The 20,051-nt window shown below is 38.6% G+C and overlaps 3 protein-coding genes and 2 long non-coding RNA genes across 9 annotated transcripts in view; 1 reads left to right on the forward strand and 4 right to left on the reverse strand.

The window, feature by feature from the left end:
* The window catches only part of LOC145448396 (uncharacterized), a 445,163-nt gene that overhangs the window by 383,301 nt on the left and 41,811 nt on the right, over nucleotides 1-20,051 (reverse strand). The gene's annotated exons all lie outside the window — the stretch shown is intronic.
* The window catches only part of LOC145448941 (uncharacterized), a 507,956-nt gene that overhangs the window by 75,792 nt on the left and 412,113 nt on the right, over nucleotides 1-20,051 (forward strand). The gene's annotated exons all lie outside the window — the stretch shown is intronic.
* Nucleotides 1-20,051, reverse strand: part of LOC145444558 (uncharacterized) — a 199,573-nt gene that overhangs the window by 13,634 nt on the left and 165,888 nt on the right. The gene's annotated exons all lie outside the window — the stretch shown is intronic.
* The window catches only part of LOC145441874 (uncharacterized), a 140,182-nt gene that overhangs the window by 4,428 nt on the left and 115,703 nt on the right, over nucleotides 1-20,051 (reverse strand). For 2 of the 3 annotated variants that reach the window (XM_080320796.1, XM_080320115.1), the window contains exon 5: nucleotides 815-919. In XM_080320796.1, coding sequence (XP_080176922.1) covers nucleotides 815-919 — 105 coding nt within the window. Of the gene's footprint in view, nucleotides 1-814; nucleotides 920-10,419; nucleotides 10,725-11,866; nucleotides 13,310-20,051 lie in introns of all 3 variants that reach the window. The other variant, XM_080321391.1, reaches the window with a different exon arrangement.
* LOC145437840 (uncharacterized) lies at nucleotides 1,906-4,817 on the reverse strand. The gene is made up of 4 exons (XM_080315199.1): nucleotides 4,678-4,817; nucleotides 4,197-4,621; nucleotides 3,969-4,115; nucleotides 1,906-3,899 (listed from the first exon to the last, which is right to left on the reverse strand). The coding sequence occupies exons 2-4, from the start codon at nucleotides 4,435-4,437 to the stop codon at nucleotides 3,622-3,624; spliced, it is 666 nt and encodes a 221-aa protein (XP_080171325.1). The 5' UTR covers nucleotides 4,438-4,621; nucleotides 4,678-4,817; the 3' UTR covers nucleotides 1,906-3,621.

A 20,051-nucleotide genomic window follows, 5' to 3' on the forward strand; every position in this document is an offset into this window, starting at 1 on the left:
TTAGGCAATCAGGAGTGATGATGCATACCAAATTTGGCTCAATTCCAACCGCTAGGAGCGAAGTTATTGCCGTAGTAAAATTTCCAATTCCATTATTTTATAGGAAATAATTACAGCTTTCAATACAACATCCATTGTAGTACAATATTGAAACTCGAATACCTTTCGGCACACATTAAAGGGATTTTAATGGATTTAGAAGCAAAACCAAATCTGTTCAACTCCCTTCAGTGAGCCGTTTACTCTTGAAAGAGGCAACAAAAGTCTTCGAGTTTATTAAATATTCTACTACAATGAATTTTGTATGGAAAGCTATATTCAAGTTCTGTACCACGAATCAGCTATTTGAATAAATAATTAAAGAGTTAGCTACCGTAAAATTATTTTTTTCGAGTCCAAATTTTTTCTACCGCAATAACTTCGCTTCTAATGGGTGGAATTGAGCCACATTTGGTGTGGATCGTCTCTATTGACAGCCCAACAATTTTAAGTTGTTGACAGAAAAATTTCAAAACTTAATTTTTTAATGATAAATTCAAAATATTCTACTACAAGAAAATCGCTTCAACTGGTTGCAATTGATCCAAAGTTGGCATGCAGCGTTGTTTTCGCCAACCTAACAATTTTATAACATAGCCGAAGAAATCTGAAGGTTTTTTGAACAGCCCTGATGCAGTGAATGTATGCATAATGCGTTCTATCACAACTATGGCGTCACCAATCACGTGCGATTGTCACGTCACAAGTCTCCGCATACCCACATAAAATTATAGTGGCTTGTTAGTACACAACTAAGTCATAGAATCGATCTCACTTTCCAATCCAATTTTCCAGATAGCGATTCAATCCGACGATGTCCGAGAAGTGAACGTAGTGCTGTTGCTGAGAACTTATTGCGACGCAAATCCACTTCCTTCACCTGGAATGATGAATGAAATATGAATACAATGCCTGCCAATATCATGTCAAACTAACAGCGCTTTGCACAGACTTATTCTGGGCACATTTTGGAAGTTTAGTATGTTCAACATCATTGCGATCCCCATAATAAAGGCAAACGACCCTGGGTTTAGAGCAACGGTCTTTTACTAATCCATTCGAACAGCTTCAATCAATTCTAGGAATACACCGTGCTCTATAATTGAGATTGCGATTTGATTTCAGTGAATGATGGCTAATTTTATTCACTCTCGATTTCATTTTTGCGAGCGAGGCGGCCACAGTAGGATCAACTGTAAGTTGTAATTGAGCTGCATGTAATTATTTATCTTTTCTCATGCTATTTAAATTGTCAGTGAAGCATTTCTATTCTGTGTAATTGTAATTTGTTAAAAATTTTATTAATTACAAATTCAATTGCATTGTTATTGAAACCTGACAATCACAACATAAAATAATTAGCCCATTAACATGGGTGTTCTATGCGTACCTCTTAAACTAATTCAGCCATACTCAACTGTTTCCCATAGGCCAACTTCAGCTCCAACAGAAAACTTTGTGAATTACAATATAGGCTATCGAACAAAATCTTAACATTTCATAAATTGACGAAAAGCAAATAATCTCTTCTGTAACCTGTGCTTCCTACACCACGGTCAGTGTTTTTTTAATCTCTTTTAATCTCTTTAAAGGGGCACTGCGCTCAAAAAATGATGTGGTCTCAAATTGAAGAGTAGAACGAAAAAAAAATTTTGGCCGCAGCCGTTTTCTTCAGAACGCCACCGTAATGGAGCTGCAATTTATTGAAATTTCCAGAGTTGCAGCAGTCGCGGCTCCGGATAATCTCTTAACCCGTAACATGGCACGATGACTTCATCGTCGCACTTGCTCGACGCGATTACGCAGAGGACGAACTTTAGATAGTTGTCAGTCGATGTTATGAATGACTCATGTCTTGCACACCAAGGCGGCGCTCAACGTACGGTGTTAGGTCAGGAGGATTTGTGTCTGGAGCTTGTCACGACTCTATAGTATTTGCCAGTTGAATGATACTGAGATGCCGTTACAGTTGTATATTGATGCAGATACAGCTGTCATTTTCAAGATGTATTATTGACTGCACAGTGCACAACCTTTGGAGTAGTGGTCTTGCGGAAGAGACAGACACATGATATTTTGCATCATTTACCCATGGCATAGCAACTGTCTTGATACGGTCTAGTTTACTTGTTCAAGACACAGATGTATAGATAATCAACACGAAAATTTCATTCTCATCAAAGTTCCAATATTGTTGTGGAATTTTTTGTCGTAACATTGTTGTTCTCAGTTTCACAAACGAATCTTCTGTCTCCATCAGTTCATTCATGCAATTCCTTTGACACGTAGATATCGTAAAATTTGTTAAAATTATTAATGGTAGTGAAGAAGATCTTGTTGATGAATTAACTTCTGATGAAGATACAGATGTAGAAGATTTCGATGATATCACGATATTTGGTGAGAGCCTGCCGTATCAATTCGAGCCACAATATTCAGAGGAGGAATTCGCCCGTCTTGTTGCAACTCAAGAAGCACAAACTCATGTCTCTGTAAGTATTGTACCTGTGTTTCTTGAATGCAATTTATCAATCTCATTGTATTGGTCAAAGGAATCGTCAGAAAACCAGAGTCAACTTCGGACACTTGACAACAATGAATGGTGCAGTTGCTTGAACTGTGCATCCATGACAAACCAGAATGAACGCGTCTGCTGCAGGGAAATACAACAAATAATGGAGCTTCTGGGGAATGGAGGGTCGACTTGCATAACAGAACATGACGATTTTCTCGTACATATACAATTATACATCCCTCCATTCTTGAAACGTTTTTCAAAGTGAACAGGAAAAATTGGAATAATAACAATCAACCACATGGTCCTGGCAGAAGGCTTTCTAACAAGTGGGTCCTAGAACATTTTGTTTGTGTTGTTTAGTATTGGACTTATATGTATGCGACAGGGTCTTGGGACTTATGACATGGTTCCTGGATATAAACGGCAATCTCCTGCATTCTTTACATTTTCTCGCATGCTTTTATATAAATGCCTACACTTTATAAATTGGGAGCATTATACTGTCATATATATGCTGCTATTACTTTTCAGCATTATTTTTATTGCTGCAATATACTTTGATATTTTCCAATTGCAGAAAATATCGCTTGGTGTCTTATGGACACATACTGGAATGAATTATTGAAGGCGACGTTTTGGGTAGCAAAAACAGGATGCCCTTGCCAGCCTGCATCGTGACTGCTATAAGGAAAAAGTACCCTAGTGATGATGGACTGTATGTCGGTTTCAAATGGCCGATAGAAAACGAACTGTGATTGATAACACTGCGGCTATGCTATATAAGTCGAAATCAGTTCTGTTGCTGTATTATTACACAGTGAACTGGAACTGTTTGCATTCTATATTCCACGAATGCCTGCAGGGCCTGATACATCAAGACTACTTTGCTTACTCGTTATTTATTAAAATTTATTAAAATAAATAATAAAAAAGAAACATCAAAGGACTTTATAGCCAGGGTATTACAACGGGGCTGTCAGGCAGTGTGGAAGAATGAAATTGAGCTATTTAGCTATGCAGCAATGCACCACATTCCATTCAACTTGAAGATAGGGATTAGTAAGTCACGTTCTAGAACGACGTTTTGAAAGTAATTCCTCTTTAGAGGGGGCTGGTTCTGGTGCAATGCTGACTGGATGCACACTTCTTGAAATGTTACTGGGAAAGTTGATGCCAGTGCAATTCTCAGTAGTTCGCCTCAAAAGCTCTCTCGCATAGTGGTTCGTCTTCTTAGTTCGCCTCAAAAGCTCTCTCGCATAGTGGTTCGTCTTCTTTTCATACATGTTTTTCAAGATCCACTCTTTTGCTGACCGAGAGTAACATTTTTTGTATCGTGGAGCACCTGCTTAAACAAATAAAAAGTAAGTAACTAAGTACCTTGACTTGCAAACATTTCATCTGTACAGCAAACCTGCTCGTGTCACCGCCTGAAATCTACCAACATTCTCATTGTGGTCCAGGACAGCCAATTTGGTTCGTGCAAGCATCGTGTCATAAGTAAAATGAAGACGTTTAGGTGCAAATTTCAATATGACGTTGTGATAAACTTCCAATGATCCTAAAAAAGTAAGGTGTGAATTGTAATGATCTGACCATGCTCCGAAAACTGGTGTGCAGATGTGATGAGTCAAAAAATTACCAGTATGTTTGAACAGAGTCATCTGCTCCAAATCCCGGATCAAACTTTTGTTTTCTATCAAAGATTTCAATGCTTTGAAACTAGGAGATCCACATTGCAACCATCTAGTTCTTAGGCACTGATCCCCAGTCAAAGTGCCATGGCTGCAGGAATATGTCTCCCCGTCAACTGTCCACTCATGTTCGCCGGTGATGTGATGCAGAAGAGATAACCATCTTCTTTTTAGCACCTGCAATTGCATATTGTTATATAAAAAGTTCCTAATTTGTGATGTCAGACATAGTTGATATGTAGACTTACACTGCAATCTTGACCACAATACTACTGACAGCACCACCACAAGTGATTAGTGATGCTTCTTGTCCATAGTAGCAAGTCTTCCATACCTTTCTTCTTACCCAGAGACACCAACTTTTTTTTCAGTCCTGAGAAACGGTTAGTAAGGCAAAAGAAGATTCAAATAATAACAGTATTCAGTTACCTTTGCAGACATGCCACACATCAAACTGGTGATTGATTGATGGATATTTATCCTTCAACAATTTCCTGATGCTTGGTGCCCGGTCAGTCACAACGGTTTCAATCGGCAAACCTTGAGCAAGTAATGCATCCAAGCACGCTCCATACCAACTTTTTCCATTGCAACACTGCTGGAGCACTCTGTTTTTTGAACCAATTCGACGTGGACAATCTTCTCAGTCTTCTCCTCCATAAATGAATAAACCATATATTTTGCAGAAAACCCAGGTGAGTCCGATCGCCCATCACCCATCAGTGTAATTGGTTTACATTGACCCTTCATGTCCCGTAAAACATCCTCCATATGTTCCTCATAGTAGGTCGCAATAGTTGGCAAAATGTATTGCGATTGTATTTCATAAAAACGACGTTCCGAAATGTAGTTAGTGTCCAGTAATTTGAAAACATCTGCAATATCAGTGTACGTGGCTCCCGAATATATTGTCGCGCCAACAGTAGAAAGGTTCATTGCCGACATCTTTCTGATTTCTATCTTGGTCGACGAGATTCCTATGGCACTAAACCACTGTCGTCTTAGTGCAATTTCAGAAGGAATTTTATGAAGAGTATGCGATTCGTCATTCCTTTTGACATCACACGATGTAACGGCACAACTTATCCATGTCATTGCAGCTTGCTATTATGTCTATGTATATTCTATATACTATTACGAAGACTCTGAGTAGAGCAAGACAATAACGTAGACAAGTGCTTTTCAACCTTTTTGAGCTCCATTCGTACTTTTTTTAAAAACAATTTAATTCGCACCAGCCAGCTGGAATTTATTACACAAAAAGAAAATGAAAAGCTTATCACTTTTTGTATTTGTAGACCTTCCTGTAGGTACAGAGCGTCATTATTTCACATTTAGTGTATCGTATTGCTGATTAATCAAATACTAAAATCACTGCAGTAGAAAAATCACCGATATCGCACTTCCGCTGTTCTCAAGGTCTTCGTTGCTTTTTCTGCGGGTATCGTGCAGTTATTTCTTTCGAAGCTTAAAGGGCGAACCCATGAACAATATTCACTCGCAACAATATCACTTTCCACTAAATCGACGTATTATGTCAACGCTATATGAATGTGTGCCGAAATTCCAATACTTCGCATTCAAATCAACACTGGCATCGCACACTATTTCCTATAATGTAGGGTTATCATATTTTGGATTCGGGAAAGGAGGACGTTCGCACAAGTACGAACCGTCATACAGGTTGAAAAGCACTTTATTCTGTAGCCGTTTTTCAGAGAAACAGTAATTTCTTATCCACAACACGAATACCACCAGTCAGGGTTCCCCATGAACATGACAAAATTCATGACATTCAAAATTGGTGGTTCGGGTACTGTAGGAAAATTCATCATCCCTAACCAAAATCCAACGGCACGCAAACCTAACCTGAGCCCACAACTCCGCAGCTGACCCTAAAACATATATAATATATTCATTATATTGTAATGTTACTAATCCCCAAGCCATAATTTTAAGATACTCTCAAACCCTCATCTTATGATTCTCCAACCTGAATGCGAAACCAATTATGACCGCTCTGAATTTTGAAATGTTCAGAGGGCACACTAATTGGTGATGGTAATGTTTTATACATAACATAAGAATAGGACATGATCTATTCCTTCCCTCAAGAAATAGAATACACTAGGCCCGATTACTAGAAAAATCTAGTGACTGAATATCGTCCGTGGAACGCCGTATCTACACCACCTTGGCGTGTTAGACATATTTGCTTCAGAACATCGGCTGACTTCTATCTGAAGCTCGTCCTCTGCGTGACTGCGTAATCGCGTCGAGCAAGTGCGACGATGAAGTCATCGTGCCATGTTACGGGTTAAGATATTATCCGGAGCCGCGACTGCTGCAACTCTAGAAATTTCAATAAATTGCAGCTCCATTACGGTGGCGTTCTGAAGAAAACGGCTGCGGCCAAAATTTTTTTTTCGTTATACTCTTCAATTTGAGACCACATCATTTTTTGAGCGCAGTGCCCCTTTAATCTCTCTGAGGCATACTGCAGCTATTGCAAAAAGAAATTCAAGTTTTCAACTAAGACTTCATCAGGCTAGATCACACATTTGTAGAGATGTTATCCCAGTCTTATCTCCTATCTTAGCTTAATATACTGGGGCCAGAACCTTTCCGCATCCTAATGTTCATCAAATGCAGTCGAACAGTTTTGAGCAAGTGAAAATGTAACTGCGAACAAAAATTTTGTAATTAGTAGTTATCGGGAGATTCTTTGCTTTTGCATTTATTTCAATTTTACACACCATATTGGTATCATCCTTATCGCCTTACCAATTACATTTTATTGACCTTACTCAGCTCCGAGTATTCGTTTGAGTACATTTCATTGACTTTCTTGTATCCTATTCGCTATTAGTCGTTGCCAGTCGCTCGAACTTTTGATTGTTAGTAGTCGCTTACAAAAATTTTCTTTTTTTTTTGTATTTTTCAGAGCCAATGACTAGGAATACTTTGAATACGTTCAAGTTTTTTTATTTCTAATTAAAGGGTATTCTGCATAGTACGAATCATGAATGAAACATGAATAGCTTGAGATTGTTGCTAAATACGTCGCTACAGTTCAGTGTTGGGATCAAGTCACTACCTTCGAGTCACGAGTCATCTCGAGTCATTGCACATTTTGACTCGTGTCAAGTCAAGTCAAATGATTTTCGAAGGTGACTCGAGTCAAGTCAAGTCACTCGTTTTTTGGATGTGACTCGATTCACGTCAAGTCAAGTCAAGTTAAGTCGAGTCACGAGTCAAGCCACAATTCAAGTCAAATTGAATTTTCGAAGTATCAGCGACGATTCAAAGTCATTACATTTTGCTAGATGTGAGAAAGACAGGTTAATTATCCATTTATCTTGCATCAAATAATGAATATAAAGTTTTGTATGCATGCAAGAAGGCGTTGTGTCTATCACGCACACGTAGACCCGCAAAAAAATAGGCGACTAACTGTATAGCTATGCTACAGTCTGTTAATATCAGCCAATAGGATCGAATACGAAGCCTCGTGAAGTTGTAACAAATTGATATGGTACAATACACTACCATCTACACATCCGTGAGAAAACAAACATATCAACTATATTCACCAGATTTAAATCATACAAGAGGGGTTGGTAAAGGTAATCAATGGGCCATGCTAGCACACGCTGTTGTTGAATACTTCTTCTTCTACTACTATTACTACTACTACTACTACTACGACAACGTAACCTATGATCATTTCGCTTGTGGTGAATGTATTTGTGATTCAATAATGGAGGATCATTCAAACGTACATTCCTCTGAATGCCTGGTTACTTTCACAAGTGACACAAGGTATCGCTAAAAATATGAACATACACAAAATAAAGGGATTTAATTGATAGCGTTTACTTGATGACTTGAAATTGAGTCGTAAATTTTGCTCAGAGTCACGAGTCAATCCGCATTTTTGAAGCGCCAAGTCAAGGCAAGTCATTTCTGCAAATTGACTCGAGTCAAGTCAAGTCATACGAAAAATTTGACTCGAGTCATCCTAACACTGCTAAAGTTGTCAAAGATCACCTGAATAGCGAATCAATCAGACTTTCACCAGTAATTGTAATTATAATTGTACTTACATGTTCAGCAGTAGTTGTAATTGTAGTCAGGGTTCTAAAGACTCGAGTCACGATTTTCTGATGACTCGACTTAACTCGAGTGATTTTCGCAAAATTCCGAAATGACTCGACTCAACTCGAGTTAATATGTGTATTGATCCGACTTGGACTCGAGTCAATACGCATGACTCGAACCAAGTCATATGACTCGAGACTCGCCAACCCAAGACCGACATTTCATTGTATTTTCAAAGCATAGTTAAGTGACCACACTATTGGTATTTCGCCTATTGATACTGGTAAGCTGCTTGAAAATGCGATCAAAAACTGCTACAAGTGAGGAAATTTAATATATTACGAATGCGAACCATTTGATATCAACAAACTGGGTTTTAAGAAGTGGGTTACCAAGAATTTACCCGGAAGCCGAGAATTCAACACAATCACTTGGACTTGAGTCATAATGCCATGACTCGGACTCCACCCTCTGATCGCTGACTTGGACTCGGTGGTGAATTGAAAATGATTCGACTTGACTCGAGTCAAAACTATGAAAATGAGATTAACTTGTTTCTCGAAGCCTTCGTGACTAGGTTACAACCCTGATGGTAGTTGTAATTTGATAATTTAGCATAGAGTAATTGTAATCTTGTGTAATTAAAACATGCAACAAAGTAATTGTAATTGAAATTGAATTCAATTAATTTAATCGATTCAACACTGGAGATGGCCCTATATTTAAATTAATACAAAGTGTACTAAATTGCGCGTAGCGCCGAGAAAAAATTTCAGTAGCATAAATCTGCTATTATTTTTTATGTTTATTTGGAAAAGATTTTGAGCGTACTTCAAGCCTTCAAAACTATGGACTTTGAGGTATATATTAAAATTTTCTTCCAGACACACCAACGTGTACAGTGAAATCCCGAACATGTCCCGGAAAATCCAGACGTATACCAATCCTAGTAACTTGAGAATTTCGGACAATCATCCGTGTGCGTATTTTTCAACAAGAGCAATGTTATTGTGATGCAACGATGCGTTCGGATCATACCCACACCGCACTGCGATGATCTAAATCAATGGTGTCAAAGAAACCGAATGTTGAGTAATATTGATAGGCCAAATTATACCCAGTTACCCACTCTAGTGACAAAATGTGAGCACCGAGTTCACAGGTTTGTGTAAAATTGTATTGCGAAGTATTTCTTCATTGAAGCGAAAACGCAATGCAAAATCGTTATATACAGGTCACACAGAGATTAAAAAGTGACAAATCATGGTGCTAATATCTGTTTTCGCAGCGCTAAGTCAGTTTTTGGTCAAACGGTCCCTGTCCTCCACACAAACCTGAAACGGGATTCAATATTGCTGAGCCAAATTCCAACGTCACCGTTTATAGTTAAATCTATCTTATTTCTCACAGCATATAGTCAGGGCTAACGCCAGATCAGAACTGAAACAATAAGAGAGCGTAAAAGCATACCACCTTAAACCGTCGTTAGGGCCATTGCTTCAGCTGTTTATATATCTATTCAACACGCAAATTGTACTTTTGCCAAATTGATTGCTTGCGAATAAAAGTGTTACTAGATTAGAACTCATATCATCCGTCACATAATGTAATATACTATCTTGTACACCGGCTTCATAATAAAGTAGTACAATGGCAAAATAGGGCATTGGATTTGAGATAACATTTTGGAAGAATTCGACTGGTCCAGCCAACAAACTATCTGTAGGTTTGAATCCAGCCTGCGACGCAAGTTGAGTTTGAACACCCTGATTTCAATCCTACTCTTATATCAAGACTCCAGCATTAAATAGGTAATATGTCTGAAGATAGGAAAACTAGTATTCGATGCACGATGCGATTTTAGTTGACTGATATGCTATTCTGATTTTTTTCTCCGGTGACCTGTAGTCCCCCGCTTGAAGTCACACTACTTATTGTGGACGGCCTTGAACTCGCATTTTGATTATAGGGTCCGTACACATGGCACTCGCTCGGGCCCGACATGCGACTTGAAATAGCCTATACCTACCGAGCCACATATCAATTCAAGTATTTTATGCTTGAACTCACTTGTATTCTTTTTTCAATACTCCCAGTAATGATCGCCAAAAGCTCTGCATTAATGCTGCAGTCATATAAATTCAAGCGATACAGACTTTCACTCCTTACTGCAAGCGATCCGACAATATGAGCCTCATCGCGACTCAATGAGATGCCAGATGCATCAATATCGGAAATTTGTCTCATAAGATCGTCGTCTCCCGATTCATAGATTGCTGTATACAGTTCCATGCGAACGTGGTTGTCCTCTTTCTTCTTGAGTTGCGAACGAATTGATCCACCAAGAATTTGTCTTTTCAGTGACCGATTTGAGACTGTCAATCAAATAATGCACCTCACTATATCATATTACAATCGAGTAAAGAGAAACAACAGTTTTCCCTAAGGCACAGCCATGGAAGGCGTACTTGCTCACAAATGTACGCCTGTTTTCACAACGATACAATGAATCCATGACATATGTCATTGTTGTAAAATATAGATCCTAAAGGCGAATCGTTAAAATTTCCAATTGCCTGTCGCAGATTTTCCGGCTGTCTACGTATATGCGACTTTATGTACGCAGACCGACAGAATATGATACAGTTCAGATTGGATTGATCTCTTATTGCATTGTCACAATAGTGCGATAGAGCATGAATTCAATAAGCTCGCTGGATCCGTACCCACCATATTGTCAAGCGTGAGATATTGATTTTCTACATTTAAATTAATCGAAATTCTTTTGCAACTTTGCAAAATATATAATTTTTACCACTATTGAATGTAAACATGGAATGGCAACGAAAAAATGGCCAATTACGCTGAGTGATTGTTCGGAGCAATGAACGATCACAGCTAGTAACCTTGACTCAAAAAGCCTAAGACTCGGTTCACAATTGAGTTACTCAGATACTTAAAATATGACACGACCAAACTCGCTTATAAAGACGGATAATTCACAGACTTGTGTTTAATGGGAGTTTTCTTATGGATTTATGTTTTATCATATATTTTGCAAATTGCTCGCAAGCGTCTTTCGTCGTTATGTACCTGGCAAATGAATGCCGGCAATCCAAGATGTGAACTAACCATTAGGCTTATCAGTGTCAATATCAGTTAGTTAAAAGAGTTATGTAGTATACTGCTTAAAAAATAGGAAAATCTGGCATGGACATGAAAAGTGTCGGTGAAAATATCACTGTAATATAATTTTGTTTTGCGGGTTTTGCAATGACCAAGTGACAAATACGGTTTTACTGCATTCTATCCGCCTTGAAATTGAATCGATAATGTTATCGGTAAACGTATTCAGGGATAAATATGATCGTTCTGCATTGAATGAAGTAAATGCATCGGGATAATTAAGGGCTACTACGGTAACATATGTCTCATAACTATCCGTTTTATGGCTTTCAACGTCTTGAAAGTAGCAGGAACACGACCACGAAAAACGATATCCTCCATTGAGACCCACCTTCATGAACATCATCCGGTTTTTCATCGTAAATGAGGCCGCACACAAATCTGCGGACGACCGCCCATCGCTCTTTGTGCAGGTGTTTAGAGTTGAAGCTCATGAACTTTTTACGCGTCATTTCCACTACAAAGCCCGCTGCAAGGAATTCCTGGAGACTTTGATGGCAGAAGAAGAAAATGAAACTGCCATCCAACAGATTGCAACTGAGGAGGTTATTTCCTGGAACCTTCATCATGAGATCTTGAACTTCATCTTTTGAAAGTCTAAACCTCTTCAAATCATTTTCAGAGAATGTCACTCTCCCTTCTTTCATGCCAAGATATGCCATTGCTTTCAATTTATTGATAATCCCCGCAATAGCATCAGCCTTTCTAATGTTTTTCACGCTACTTAAAGTGGATATAATTTTTTTGTAGAGTCCTGTGACCGTCTTGGGAGGAGGCTCGTTCGGATTTTTGGCCATGATCACAGCGGTTAAGACCAGAAAAACGGGAATGGAAACTAAATTGATCAGCCTTGGTGACATCGTTTCTATCCTCGCCCATGCTTCATCCCCATGATCATGTATAAGAAACACAAAAAGCTTCTTTGCGTCATCTAGATTCAGACCAGAAAGTGTGATGATGTCGGTGGGTCGAGCTTCCGCGGGCAGATCCGAGACTTGGAATTCGCGGGAAGAGATGACGATCTTTGTATCAGCGAGCAGATTACGTGAGAGGATGTTGTACATGATCGTTGCTGCTTTGGCTTTACTATAAGGATTTATGTTCTCATCGCCATCTCTGTTGATTTTCCAAGTAGCCTGATCCAAGCCGTCGAAATATAAAACTGCTTCTGATTGATGTTCAAGCAACCACTGATACGCATAATCCTCGTCGATCTTATTCTGAAAGAGGCCTCCGAAGAGAAATTTAGATGGTTTCATGGATCTTTTATCTCGCATGCCTTTTATTTCTATATAATGTATCAATTTATACTTGAGCTGAGAGGGGCTTGCAGTGGCTCCTGTATTCGTGAGTGAATGCCCTAAAGTTTTTCTAGCGATTCTGCGCATGAGAGTGGTTTTCCCAGATCCTGCAGACGCAACTATAGCGGTGATAGAACTTTCCCCGATGATAAGTTGCTGCAAAACTTCATCTAGCTCGATGAATTTGTTGTCGTCAACTTTTTGTCGGAGGAATCCGAACTCCTTTCTGAATTGATTTTTAACCACCTCTTCCTTTCGCCAGAAGAAGAATTTTTTTTTTACTGCCACTTCCATTTCGTGCACCTCTTCATAATTGCCTTTGAAATATCCCGACTTAGTGACTCTTCTCATCTGGGGATGTACTTGGAAATCAGGTTTGTTGAGGTCGTCGGCGCCGATGTCTTCGAGGATTCTGTCCGCCGTCTTTTGAGACGCATTATCGTTTATGCATTTTATCAGGGCTGAAGCTTTTTCTGGAAGATAACAATATTCTTTCTTCATTATATTTTATGTATAGAAATGATCGGACAAAATCTATTACCTCTGTTTGGTAATATTTTATATAACCTAGAACCCAGGTATTAAAGAAAGATATAGAGATTTATATAGTGAATATTGCTGAATTCAGTTCGGTAAACCCGGTACCCTAAATTTACCAAGATATCAATTCATTATGGTTGAGTACAGCATCGTAAATGCCGATAATTCAAGTCTATTCGTTTGTACGAACTTACGCGTAAGTTCCTCTCTCGCACCCATTCTCGGTATTGGTATGGAACCCCGCGGCCCTAGTCTGCCGAGATTTCCCACTACTTGCTTACTACCTCAAATTTTAGTGACTGTTTGTTATTATCTTCGTGTGCGCACTGCGCAGCATGCGAGAGTGGAGCTTATACGCGTAAATAGAAGCGAAAAGACTTCCATTATCGGCATTTACGGTTCTATACCATTACCGGTACCGAGAACGGCCAATGCCAGGAATGTAACTTACTGAGAAGACACCGAATTTGGCAAAGCCGTCATGCACATGCACATGACCTGTATATTAGGATCTTCAAAAATGACTTTTTTTCTCAAATCGTACTGGCTACTTGATAAAATCGTTAGGTTGCCTAATTTAAGCATACACACAAAATTCGGTTCAATTCCAGCCCGTAGTCTCTTTGCTATAGGAGAAAAAAGTTTATATTTATTCTAAAAAAATAAATGTTTAAAAAATTGAAAATTTTCTGTTCACCCCATGAAAGTGTTAGGCCGTCTAGAGAAACGATGTTCACCAAATTTGGTTCAATTTCAACCAGTGGAAGCGAAGTAATTGTCGAAGAAAAATTTGGATTTGAATAAAATACCGTAGTATTTACGGTGGGCGCTACTATAATAAATAATTAAATTGGGTAACCTAACAATTTTATCAAGTAGCCAGTAGTACGATTTGAGAAAAAAAGTCACTTTTGAAGACCCCTACTGTTTATATGCATAACATGCCTGCATTGCATACTTTGCATTCTCGGTAACGGTTTCCTCGGTATTGACAGGACACCGGCCGGCGGGCCACATTATCAACCAAGACTGGAAACCCGCGGGCCGTATGCTGCCCGCCTCTGAGCTAGGCCATCATATAGCTCTTTATGCAAATCGAAGAGAGTAGAACCATACTAGAAATAGTTTACAGCATGTTGTTGAATCACTCCTTGACATTATTATGCAATATTTGATGAAAATTGCAGCAAAAATTGGCTACGAAAAAAAGAGGAAAGTTGCAAAAAGTTGCACTATAAAATACCGCCAAACAGTTTAAAACACCATAGTACATAGATTATGAGTATCTAGAAAGCTTTTGGAAGCGGTAAAATAGTCGACATAGTATACTAAACCACAGCTACTCTACTATACTCGAAAAATTACGGTACTCATTTACTATACATGCACTGTGCCACAGTGGTTCTCAACCTTCTTGATCTCGTGGACCGCTTGAACTTCAAAACAAATGTTGAGGACATGTGATCCTTCAAAAATGTAGAACAACTTGTCCATATATCTCTGAGCTCTTATTGCTAGTTACCATTTGACAAAATTTGTCATATCTCAAAATTTTATCCGGCCTTGTTTGCAACATGTATCCTCGTATGCAGTGATTTATGATAATTCATGTTGAAATACGACGATCACGCTACCTCTGGTTTATTTCCACAAAGCGTTTCGAACTAGGTATTTTATCCCACAGCGAATAGTGTGTCGAAATCTAAGAAAGACGCACTGTACCACTTTTAAAAGTGAGAGTGAGAGTGAGAGCCAGAGCCAGAGCCATTTGTGTATTAAACATGATTAAATGATTAAATAAATATATTTGTATTTGATAGCTGAAAATCAAATCTTCATATTATTTCTCCATCATATATAATAAAGGATGATACTGTTTAGTGTTGTGGCCTGCAACCTTGCATGAAGTTTTTATAATATGGGTTGCTTTGATTGAAATTTGGAATACGTTTATGTTAAATTTATTGGACCAGATAGTATGAGCATAGTGTCCTATATGGTGTGGACACAGCGGAAGTAAAGGGTTCGTTGCATTTTGGTTAGGTCATACTTTCCATTTGACCAAAGGCAACTTTACGGCCATTTTTTATCGTGTTGATGAGCGCCAAATTCAATAAAACGGGGATCAATGGAAAGCTATTGCTATACTGATTCCGAAAATACAAATATCATTCTGTTCATGGTCCTAGAACCCCCATAATTAGTATAGAAAACTGCATTGTTCTCAAGTTTTGTCATTGTGATGCAACAAAACTGTCTCTTTCTTCTGAGCTTTACTCTCGTTTTGCCAGACGTAGCGTTAATTAGTCGAGTGCTATTCGGGCACGATTCAAAACTATTTCCAATAGTGAAGTCACTTAACCCAAAAATACCAACCAGCCTTTGAACTCTTACCACTTGTTTTTACTACTGTCCTAAAAATATGGGGATACCAGACCCAGGCAATTTTCGAAAGGGAGCGCTGCATTGGGAAAAAGGTTACAAGAACAACTGTACTATAGCATCCACCATAATACCATGTATCACTTTTGTTTAAAAGTATATGTAGCATTCACATAAAATCTGTCCAAAACGAGTTGCGGGCTACTTATGAGTCGCCTCATATAACACTTACACGAAAACCTGATAAAGACAAGAAATTTGCTATCAGAACCGAGTGCAAAAATACGTCCTAAACCCTGAACTATTTTCATCTTTAAATTAGGATAAATAGATTTAATACATTTGGTGGACCGGCACTGATCGGCAGCTGAGAACCACTGCTGTACAGTACATGTACACTACATGATGTAGGCTACTGCTCGTGCAGGATGTGTGCTATACATGGGTACTGGATTTTTCTCAGTAACTACATGCCAATTTCAGGGTATGTATTATACATGGGGCGTAATATACATAAAAAATTACAGTATACCGTAAACCGGGGTTACTTTTGACTCAAGGGTAACTTTGGACACTAAGCAGTAAAAGATTTAAATGGTTATTAAATGGTTGCCGCTGAATGTCAAATTCTTTTTCATGAGGCAACAGTACCACAAGTAGTCTCAATAAAAGATGGATTCATTTCACTACAAGATAAACTTGAGCCAACATTGATAAATTAATGGCGGGGGTCAATTTCATCAAAATTGATGGCTATTAAACTTCTCACCAATAAACATTAATAGCATGTGATTCATAGACACAAAACTTGGCAACAGATACCTCTAAGTCAGGGGTCACCAACACGCGGCCCGCGGGCCGCATGCGGCCCGCCAAGTCATATTCTGCGGCCCGCGACCTGATTTGAGATTTCGGATGAAAGCTAAGAAATCCAATTTCAAATGCTGAACTTGACTACAGTTTCAACATGTTGTTGTTGCTGTTTCAAAACAAGCTATTCTCCTGTACCCAACATCACTATTCGTCACTAGCTGAAACGGCTGTGGTGATGGCAACAGCATTCCATCGCGGGGGAATCTGCTGATATGAATGGGCATATTGCCTTGACTTTCAATGGCCCAAAAACACTGCCAAGACCGAGACGCTTAGAAACGGCTTAGGGCAGTAGTTCCCAAACTGGGGAGTGCGAAAGCATCTGAGATGCGCTCAAATGCGGAGATGCGCTCAAATGAAAAAATATTCACGCTCCGCGCGATTTACCTCATATTCATAGTTATTGCTCTGTGTATAGTCCGGAATTCATCTTATAGAATGCTCTCATCAACAGCCATAACCTTCTATGCCATCAAACTAGCCGTTGGGATTGCTAGCATTCTGGTTGCATTTTGTGATATGACAATTTTTCAGTATCATAAAGGGTGTATGTCTAAAAAAGGTTTGAGAACGACTGGATTAGGGCTTCCCCATAAGATCAAGCTTTACGTGGAGATGATCTTTCAGCTAGTAACGTATCTCGCTGGTCCCAATATCGATTCCTTAGTCGCTGAAAAGCGTTCCTATGTATCGTACACAGCTCACAGTTCAAAATAAAATAAAATTGATGATTATGGTTTTTTGTTGTATTTGTATTCATTTAATAAAATATTATTTCTTTTGTGGTCAATATTCCCATTGCCTATGTTAGGTAGCTCACCGTTGTACTGAAATAGAGTTTTAGAACGTGGTGCCTATTTTACATCGATATCGAATTAATGCGGCCCGCGGCCTCTACGAAATTTGAAAAGTGGCCCGCGGTCCGTTTTGAGTTGGCGACCCCTGCTCTAAGTAGTCCTAATCCATGGCAATAATCTCAGTGGGCTCACCCTTACATCAATACAAGAAAATGTGATGTCCAAAGTTACTTTGGACAGTGGAAAATGTGATATTTAGAGCTCTGGAAAGTGGATGCTTCATCTGTGGCAAAGTGTATCGTCAACTATATTTCTTATGACCGGCCTGATGGCTTTTTAAAATGGAATGAGAAGATTAATAAATTAGAGTTTGCCAAAATATCAAAAATGGGTAGGCTAGGCAATGAGGTGAGATAGTGAGATATTGTAATCGGGTGTAAGCTACTTGAAAAACATATCACATATGGTACTCCTACAGATGCACCTGCAGAGTAAGGGATATCGTAAATTACGATAAATATATCTATCAGAGGACATAGGAAAGGGAAAGTGTATCTTTTAAAGAACAGTAATATATCTGAAATCGGCAATAAATCACGGTAACATGCTTAATGTATGCTGTCGATTGCTGACACTGCCAGTGGGATACCCCTTATCTTTATATGTCATTTATAAGTCCTAATGGGTGAAGCCATTGGGGAAAATTGAGAGAAGAGATGAATAAGGGGGTATTAGCCTACCTAATTTGTGTTTTTTTTTTGGGGGGGGGGATTAGGTAAAAATCATGCCATAGGCCAGACACATACTATTTTGTTTCAGTTTTAGCCGCTGCTCTCATCAACTCTTACCAAATAAACCTCATTTACGTGGTTTCATAAACAGTAGAATTAAATAGTATATTCATATTGAAATGAACCCGAATATTTTCGGCTGACACTCGTCAGGGGTAATCGTCAGCAACTAGTAGAGAATTGGAAAGAACATTGTATATCAACAATCGTATCACAAAATATGACGTCACCAGCATGAAATTTCGAATGAGAGAACGTTCAATGTACTATTTTTAGGTGATACACGAACTCCTTTTGTTGACAGAGTTTTGGTTGGTGTATTTTGATAAAAGTGTCAGCCGAAAATATTCGGGTTCATTGCAATATGAATATACTATTTAATTGTATATTGAAGTTCTGTACCTCCAAGAAGCTCTTCAAATAAACAGTAGAGTGTAAAGGCATACAAAAACTACATTTTCCACAGTTACCCCACAGTTACCCCATCAAGCAATCTGAACTATCTTGCTTAATTCTGCATGGAGTTTTATTTTCCGTCATGGTTTGAAATAAAAAGGCACAATTCCATTGTTGATGGTGCTAAAAACTTCTGCAACATAGTTTTCCATATTACAAAGCTTTCTGATACACGAATTCGCAACCTTGCACTACCTTTGCTACAAGGAAAAGCATATTTTGCACATCCGGATAATGTCTTTTGGGAATGCTTGGTGATGATGATGAAGGCCTCGGAAGACTTGCAAGATTTCAACTGTGAGCAGATCAAACAGAATACCAGATTCCAATTAATGACTTTGAAGGAGGATATGTTAATGAAACGAAACCTAAAAACAACGTTGACACTAGAATCAGATTGTTTAAAATCCCAATTATGAACATCAAGGCCAAATCATACCACTAAATTGTCAACTTGAATCTAAAAGATATGGAACAGCCACCAGCAATCAAAAACTCACCATATCTCGAGATGGAAAATCTAAGGTCATCTCCTCAAAATCCTTGGCACAACCAGGCAGTGGAAAGAGACGTTAAAGTGGTGACCAAAGCATCTGCCCATGTGTCGGGATTTAAACGTAGAGATGACTTAATCAGAGAAAAACTGAAGTCTCAAAAACAGATGAAATCTTTTAATACAAAACAAGATTTCAAAGTTTGTGCAGACTAATACTCTGGTGGTGAAATCATCTTCGAAATATATCTTTTTCAATATGGAATTGATGGTTTTGTGTTTTCAATATGAATTAACAATTTATGTGTTTCCAATATGGAGTTGTCAGTCATAAGATCGATGACTACACGCTTTTGGCCTCGTACCCTGCTTCAGTGCCTAATTTTACCGAAAAATGGTCTAAAAATCAATAATTTGCTCATAACTTTTTTTCTGTTCATTTTTATGACAAAGTTCTGTGGAAGTGAGATAGAAACTTGTTGCTTCTGCATCTTTTGAGCCCAAAATCAGCTTTCTAGAGGAAGCGGTCATCAATATATAGCGAAATTAGCTATTTTTGGCTCGTTCGATGCAATTGCACGACCACTAGAGGGTACACGAACCCAAAATTATTATAGAAATTATTTTTTTTTAATTTGGCACCACATATCAAGTGTCCGTTTTAAAATTCAAAATTTTCCATTTTTCACTCCACCCTATTGGACACGGATAATTTACAAAAATGAAGTACAGATTTATAACAATGAAAATTTTTGATTAGGTCATTCTAATCTTTGTTTCATGACCCCTGAAAAACACATAACTTGCCTCCCCTACACCCTAGCATTTCCAAGATACAAAGCGGAATTGTTGAAAATTGTCCAAAGTTACCCCGGTATACGGT

The sequence above is a fragment of the Botryllus schlosseri genome, chromosome 1 (assembly GCF_051294905.1).
Source record: "Botryllus schlosseri isolate E-star chromosome 1, Bs_hap1, whole genome shotgun sequence".
Classification (NCBI taxonomy): Eukaryota; Metazoa; Chordata; class Ascidiacea; order Stolidobranchia; family Styelidae; genus Botryllus; species Botryllus schlosseri.

Coding starts and splice junctions, on each gene's coding strand:
- LOC145437840 (XM_080315199.1), bottom strand. CDS start 4,437: ATGCAATTGCAGGTGCTAAAAAGAAGATGGTTATCTCTTCTGCATCAC. Junction 4,116..4,196: donor GACTCTGTTCAAACATACTG/GTAATTTTTTGA, acceptor TTACTTTTTTAG/GATCATTGGAAGTTTATCAC. Junction 3,900..3,968: donor TCAGGCGGTGACACGAGCAG/GTTTGCTGTACA, acceptor TTGTTTAAGCAG/GTGCTCCACGATACAAAAAA.